The sequence below is a fragment of the Poecilia latipinna genome, unplaced genomic scaffold, assembly GCF_001443285.1.
Source record: "Poecilia latipinna isolate Pla-1442-1.1 unplaced genomic scaffold, P_latipinna-1.0 Scaffold2795, whole genome shotgun sequence".
Lineage (NCBI taxonomy): Eukaryota > Metazoa > Chordata > Actinopteri > Cyprinodontiformes > Poeciliidae > Poecilia > Poecilia latipinna.
In genome coordinates this window covers 28,653-36,092 of record NW_015115411.1, presented here as the reverse complement: position 1 = coordinate 36,092, position 7,440 = coordinate 28,653, and the positions used below count along the sequence as shown (strand labels likewise).

The window sequence follows — 7,440 nt, the reverse complement described above, 5'->3', positions numbered from 1 at the left end:
CTGTGAATAGAACGGAGTTTATGGAAATCCGTTTATGTCTAAGTTTAAGCCTCCCTGTGTTTTAATAAATTTTTTTATTTTATTTAAAACGAAATTTTTCCATTACTATGAACCAAATAACAAGACAGAGTAAATATATAAATATATATATAAGTATTCTTCTTCTAAAGAATACTTTAATATTTAGAACTAATTTAAGTTTTGTTTATCAAATAATATTTGATAAATATTATCAAATATTTATCAAATAATATTTGATAAACAAAAATATTAAGTTGTGTGCAAATTCTGTTTTTGAAAGAGTAAAATAAAAAAACATCAGAAATAAATGACAAATTAAGGTTAAATAAACTTTTTTAAATTGTTTTATTATTATTATTATTATCATTATTATTATTATATAAAACGTTAGTAGATTTGCTAACAAACACTGTAAATAGCATCATTTATACTTTGACCAACACTGAATAAAGCTTGGTTAGGTTATTTTCTAGTCTGTGGAATCACTAAAGTCCTATGTCTGGACTTTGATTAGGCCATAGCAGCAATTTGCTGGAATTATCATTTTTATCACTAAAAACTTGCTAAATATTTGCTTTTGGTACTTTGTTTCCTCCTTTTGGTTGAATAAGGAACCAACAACAAAAGTCTGAATCAACTGAATCTGAAATTGCAAATTAATTTGTTAGTTGTGGATTCAAACAAATGAGGAAGGAAAAGAAAGATCAAATATTTGTAAAGAGAGTAATGCAGCCTGTGTATTCCAGCAGGCAGTTGAGCAGACAGCTAACTCCAGACTGTGGAGGATAAACAGAAAGGAAGTCCAGGATGTTAACGAGATGTTTGGAGAGCTGAGAGCTGCAGGAAAACCAGCAGACTGAAGACAGCAGAGCGAAAACCAGCAGGAGGTTTCACACTTTTCACACTTTCAATTAAAGGAGCCGTCAGCAGGTTGGTGGATTCTAGAGAAGCAGCACAGCTCACTGAGAGGGAATAAACTTTGTAACAGAAACATGATTAAAAGGTTAGAACAAACTTTAATTCCACTCGCCCTACACATTTATCTGTTTAGTTTCATTTAGCTTGATAAAATAAACTTTCTATTAAGTTATTTATACAATACAGTAAAACAGGAGTGTCCAAAGTATGGTTCGGGGGCCATTTCTTGCCCTTGGAATGATTATGTGCATTCTTTAAGAATGATACAAATTTACCCTGATTACTTTTATTTGTAATCAGGGTAACATAATTTTATTACAATGGGAAATGTTATTTACAACACAAAGTATTCAACTTTTTATAACCAAGCTTTTATGAGCCACGTTTATCCAGAGACTTTTACTGGAAAGTCACCTTTGCTGCATGCACTTCATTAACTCGACTAAATACAGGAAGACTTTCAAAAGCCAGTGACCAAATCCTGGTATTATGCCGTAAATAAATTCAGCTGAGCCCAAATGAGTTGTCTTTCTTTCAGTACAACATAATCATACAAAATCCTTTTTTTCGTTTTGGATCTATAACGAATAACATCACTTTCCTCCAAAAAAAAAAGTAAAAACAACAACAACAAAAAAATTGTAATACTGCAATTACTTGATTTTATTTTGTTATATTTTCTTGACCTATATAAAAGAGGATTAGAGCCACTGGAAAAAAACAGACAAAAAATAATCCTGACTTTTTTTATCTGAATTCTTAGAAAAACTCTTAGATTAAAGTCAGATTTCTGAGGGAAAAAATATCTGAATTATTATTATTATTTTTTAGTGGCCCTAATCGTCTTCCGTACTTCTGACTCAATGGTTTTGGCCCACATGATAAAAAGTTAGTACACCCCTCCAGTAAAATGTTCAAAATCATCAATAACAGAAAGTTCAGAGGAGAAAATTCAGAATTTAGTAAAAGTGGAGAAAGGCAAACAAAACAACAATAATGCGATATTACCAAGTATTTTGAGTCTAGTTTCTAGTGAAAATATCTTATTACACTTGAAATGAGACAAAACTAACTTAAAAGTAACTTTTCAGTAAGATATATGAGCTTGTTTTAAGTCAATAACTCATAAATGTTTATGAAAGTGCTTGATTATTTCCCTTATGGGAAAATATCTTGCTATAAACTCACCAAGCTAAAGACATTCAGCAGCAATATGCTTAAAATGAGCGTTTTGTTCTCAGGGTCGCGGCTTATTCTCTCTTTGGAAGCCTTTTAAGTGTTTATTTTTAGTAGAAAGTATTTTTAGTTGCTGAATTTTAAAGTCCTGAATATTTTAATAAGCTGCCAAAAAGATAAACATCATCTCTGCCAGATGAAGCTTTACAGTTAAAATTATTTAAAGCTTCTAAAAAGCTTGAGTGAAACTACTGAAGCTTCAGATTCCAGCCGACAGATCCCAGCGAGGCGTTCACTGACTGATCAAAGCAGTCATGTGATCAGCTCTGATTGGCTGATCACGAGCCTCGTCACGCTGATCACATTAGATTAAATCATGTCATCTAATGTGATGACAAGATTAAACAGTCATCACATTAGATGACCACAGTTTTGTATAAAACTGTTGTCATTTATGGTGGATCATTAATCACCTGTGAGCAACAAAACAAAAAGAAATCACTTTAAAAAATAAAAGTTTTTTTTACTTGAATTAAAAATGTGTAGATAAAAAAAGTTGCCATCAAAGTTGGGGGGAACTCTGAGAAAGTTTGACTTGTTGCACATATTATTTATTATTTAATATGAATTTCTTTCCCTTTCACCAAATAAATTAATTTGATGAATTGTTTTAATATTAATAATTCTAAAGTCAATAAAATGATTTTATCTGTTCTTCTGTTTTATGCAATATCTGCACACAATATCTACAGTAGAAATGGTACAATGCTTTTAATATAAAAATAAAAGCATTGTATGTGCTTTATAATATTAAGTTAGCTACTTATATTTGTTTATTTTCATTATAAGGAAAGGATAATTCTTTTCACAAAAATTCAAAAAGCATTGAGTTTTATTTTCATTCTGTTTTATAATAAGAATAATTCGTTTAGGATCTCATTTAATTTCTTTGTTGGTTTTTATTGCAAATAATGTAAAAAATATTCTTCATAATAGAAAAGTCTAATATATATATATATATATATATATATATATATATATAGCTATATGGTCAAATAAGTAAATGTCAAGAATTTTAGAACACAATGAATAAATAAATTAATAAAAACTACAAATAATGAAAAAATACAAAATATTTGTAGGTTTCTAACTGAACCAGCAGGTGGTGCTATAACATAATCTCTGTTCCCAGCAGACAGTTATTCTCTCTGCAGGCTTATGAAACCTTCACATCACAAATATAAAGATTCACCTCAAAACAAAGAGTTTAGCTAAAACCAAATATATTTCTGAATTTTAAAAACATGTTTGGAACGTGCAGATGTTTAATTTCGTGATGAATAAAGGTGCTGAGCAGGTCGTAAAAGGACTTTTTGCATCATGAATGAGTCATAATGACTCATCAGGCACAATATTAGATAATCCTCAGAAATATTCACTTTATTATTGTTTTTTGTCTTTTTAGTTCAAAACACCCAAACACGTGATTGTTCTTTATTTCAAGAATTGAATCATTTAATAATCATAAGCTTTTTATTTTATTCGTTATTTTTGTAAGTTTAGTCATTTGTTTTTTATTTTAAAATATAGCCTACGAAAATACAGAATTTTATTCAAACTTCTTGCAGAAATTCTCTTTTACTCCAGCCAACTGAAATATTGATTACATTTGTTTTTGATGCTCTGCAGGAAAAAAATCCTAAAATCTCAGTTTCCCTCCTGATATTTCATGTGATTTTCATGCAGCTTGTGCTCAGTTTCATTTTCATTTCTCAAAAAAAACTTAGAAAATATGAAAGAGCACCAAACGGCTCCTGATGACCCATGAAACTCCCCACAAATCCCCCTAAACAGAACCTTTCTGCCGGGACTCCCCCTGCCCGCTGCTGGTTCTGCCCAGACACGTCCTGCAGCGCTGCAGTGCCGCAGCCTGGCCGCTAGGGGCAGCATGCGACCCGGTTCAGCCTGCAGGAACCCGCGTGTTGCGTGAAAACATGCAGCCTGCATGCGGGACAGAAGCAATGCAGCTTAAACACACTAATTTATTTTATTCACTGCAACACATTCAGAAAACGTTTCTTTAAGGCCTTTGATCATTTGACCTTTGACCTCATGGTAGTTTCTAATCCGAAACATGCAGCTGACTGGCTCGTGTTTATCACCGGACTTTTTCCATTCTGTATTTTTAACTATTGCACAACCTGCATCATCATCATCCTCATCAGCAGCAGTCCGTTATCCAACCCGGCGGGCGCGTGCCCCCACCCCCGCCCTCCCCTCCTTGTTTCTGGACCCAGCAGCCTCCATGTAATATGAATTAGCTCAGGTGTGTGCTTTGATCTCGCTTTTTGGGGGATTTTTTAAAATTGTTTTTTGTACCAGAAAAGGAGGAAGATATGGAAATTCCTCCAGTCAGTGAGAAAGCAGCCGGTAAAACAGGCAGAGAGAGAGAGAGAGAGAGAGAGAGAGAGAGAGAGCAGGAAAAGGAGGGGGGGAATGCGGGGGATTCTCCGAAACCACCCACGTGGGATCGCCGGTATCAGCGCCGCGGTCAGCCAATCAACAGCGCGCTAAGAATTCTCTTTTGATCAGCACGGACCAATCAGAAGGCGCTCTGCTGCGCGCTGCTCCCCCCGCTAAACTGCCGATATAAATACAGGAGTTTCGGCTGTCAGAGGCAGAAAGCGACTCTACTCTCTACCGAATCGGACTTTCGTCAGAACCAGAAGCACTTCTATTCCGATCTGGATTATTCTACCCCTCTGTTTGGACTTTGTTTTTCCTCTTTCTGGAGTTTAACCGGACAGCGAGCGCTGTGGATTTAATTTATCCTTCTAACCTGGAGCTGGTGGAATATTATTCTGAGTTCAACATGACTCTGGAGGAGGTCGTCGGAACCAACAGCACCGAGCAAAAGTAAGCGCTTTGGCTGTGCGTAATCACGCACCAGGTTGCACAGATGTTTAGTCGTTACTTTTAGACATGTTGGTACGTTACTGTGAACTGTGCGTGGTTCTAACCGCCCCGGTGTCTCTGCAGGATGGAGACGGTGAGTCAGGCTGTGGAGGAGCTGCTGGTCGCGGCGCAGCGGCAGGACTGCCTCACGGTGGGGGTGTACGAGTCCGCCAAGCTCATGAATGTGTAAGTAGGAGTTAAAGTTCAACATTTAGGTGTTTTCTGTGGTTTAAACTCAACATTTTGGTGCTTTCTGGGTCTGTTTTTCTAACTTTCCTCTCCTCCTGGTTCCGCTGCAGAGATCCGGACAGCGTGGTTCTGTGTCTCCTCGCCACGGATGAGGAAGATGAGGATGACATCGCGCTGCAGATCCACTTCACGCTGCTCCAGGCTTTCTGCTGTGACAACGACATCAACATCGTGCGGGTTTCCGGCGTGCGGCGGCTGTCGCAGCTGCTGGGGGAAGACACCGAGGACAGCAACGGCAACGAGCCGCGGGACCTGCACTGCATCCTGGTCACGGTAAGTCCGCCTTCCGGTCCTCCCGGTGCCTTTTCCTTCCTTCCGGTGCAGTTTGACTCGTACTTCCGGTTGTTTGTGGGTCCTAACGGCCGGTTCCGTGTTGTTTGTGCAGAACCCTCCGGTGCAGCCACTGCAGTGCCAGGCCCTGCAGCACGTCAGCAGCTTCTGCGAGCAGAGCCGCTGCAGCAACCAGTGGGTCCCCTGTCTGGAGCTGCGGGACGGCTGACTGAACTGAACCGAACCGAACCGCCGTGCAGCGGTGAGAAGGAGTTGGATTTAAGCGACCCGACCTCCTGCAAGAAGCGGAGGAGCGGCGGCGATTGAGGAGAGTGAGTGAGAGAGAGAGAGAGGGGGGAAAGGGCGCCAGACCTTCCCGCGAGCCAGGACCGAGCTCTCCAGCCGCGTGATATGGGTCGACCGGTTCTGAAAGCCGGACCGAGACGTGTTGGAGCTGCTGGAGGAGCAGCTGAGGACGAGGAGAAAGAGGAAGAGGAAGCTGTTTTAAAGAGACAGCACGTGACTGGACTGATGAATGAGTGAAGAAGAGGCGCACGTGGAGATGTGAACGGAGCTGCAGGTGTTACGGCTCACCTGTGCGCATGCTGTTGGACTTAAACATGAACTTTCAGACACAATGATGTCATATGTTCAGATTCATCAATGTGTTGACTCGATCTGATGAATAAACTGTTGAATACATTTACGATTCCTGAGTCATTCATCAACGTGTGTGTGTGTGTGTGTGTGTGTGGTGCAAACCTTCTACCTTAAAAGGACAAATCATTAATCCAATTCAGGGATGCTCAAGATGTGGCGCGGGGGCCATTTGTGGTCCAAAATGTTCCCATGTGGTCCTTATCCACAGATTATTTCACCAAACTGCTGATGGTGATCTGCTGAAAATGAAGTGATGCAAATCAGAATTATCTTCAAATGGAAACAAAAACTTAGATGGCACTAAAAACTTGCAGTAACTTTACTCAAAACTGGAGTTTTAAAAAGAAAAATAAACTTATTTTTTATCTTATAGCATACATCTAAAATGATTTGCAGAGTATTTCTGTAAATATTGTGTATTTTACTTTTGCATTTTTCATAATAGATAAAACTTACATATACTTTTAGATCTAAATTTTGGATCCATCGCAAAAAGTTAGCAAAGTTGCTAAAACTATTAAAGTTAGCTTGATAAAATCCCCAAACACAGCGTTAGCTCCTGGTTCCACCAGTTTGAGATCCACGGTTCCTGGTTCAGTTGTTCATTAAACCCCAAAGCTCTTTTTAGTCATTCTGGATTTCTGTTTTTCAAAGAACTTTCTTTTTGAGAAATTTACTTACTTCATCTTACAGAAATAATCTGGATTTCTCTTCCATCAGAATCAGCATCGAAGCCTGTAGTAATCTGAATGGTAGCACTGGGAGCTGACACCAACTCTACAAAAAAATACCCTTCTAAAAACAAGTTAAAAAATATAGAAAATAGGATGTTTTCAAATGCTATAAGCAAAAAAAAAAAAAAAAAAAAAAACTGCCAATATCGGTACTTTTTATCAATATTCAAGAATTATTGACTGGCTCCTGTGTCTTTCTAAAAACTTAAAGAGCAAGTTAAATTTGTCCTAATTCAAGTGCACTGACATATTTTAACTAGAAACTAGACACAAATAAGTGTTTTAGGGTATCTGAATTGCATCAGTTCAAATCTAATTTATCTATACTCTTGGTTATTTAGTTTGGAGCAGAATATACAACAAACATTAGTGCCGGTGCAATGACATTAGCTAAAAGCTCAGAGTAGCTATATTTAACTACATTCCAACAGAAACATGACATCAGAAAAAGACATGT

At 37.8% G+C, this 7,440-nt stretch overlaps 1 protein-coding gene across 1 annotated transcript; it reads left to right on the top strand.

Annotated features, from left to right (window-relative positions):
- The first annotated feature begins 4,774 nt into the window (after nucleotides 1-4,774).
- LOC106939193 (growth arrest and DNA damage-inducible protein GADD45 beta) lies at nucleotides 4,775-6,291 on the top strand. The gene is made up of 4 exons (XM_015021511.1): nucleotides 4,775-5,031; nucleotides 5,155-5,256; nucleotides 5,370-5,592; nucleotides 5,705-6,291. Exons 1-4 carry the CDS (start codon nucleotides 4,988-4,990, stop codon nucleotides 5,816-5,818), a joined length of 483 nt encoding a protein of 160 aa, XP_014876997.1. The 5' UTR covers nucleotides 4,775-4,987; the 3' UTR covers nucleotides 5,819-6,291.
- The last annotated feature ends 1,149 nt before the right edge of the window (nucleotides 6,292-7,440 follow it).

Bases quoted from the DNA above. Each gene is read 5' to 3' on its own strand.
- LOC106939193 (XM_015021511.1), top strand. From the start codon at position 4,988: ATGACTCTGGAGGAGGTCGTCGGAACCAACAGCACCGAGCAAAA. The intron at 5,257-5,369 runs GTAAGTAGGAGT...GTTCCGCTGCAG, and splicing joins TCCGCCAAGCTCATGAATGT to AGATCCGGACAGCGTGGTTC. The intron at 5,593-5,704 runs GTAAGTCCGCCT...TTGTTTGTGCAG, and splicing joins TGCACTGCATCCTGGTCACG to AACCCTCCGGTGCAGCCACT.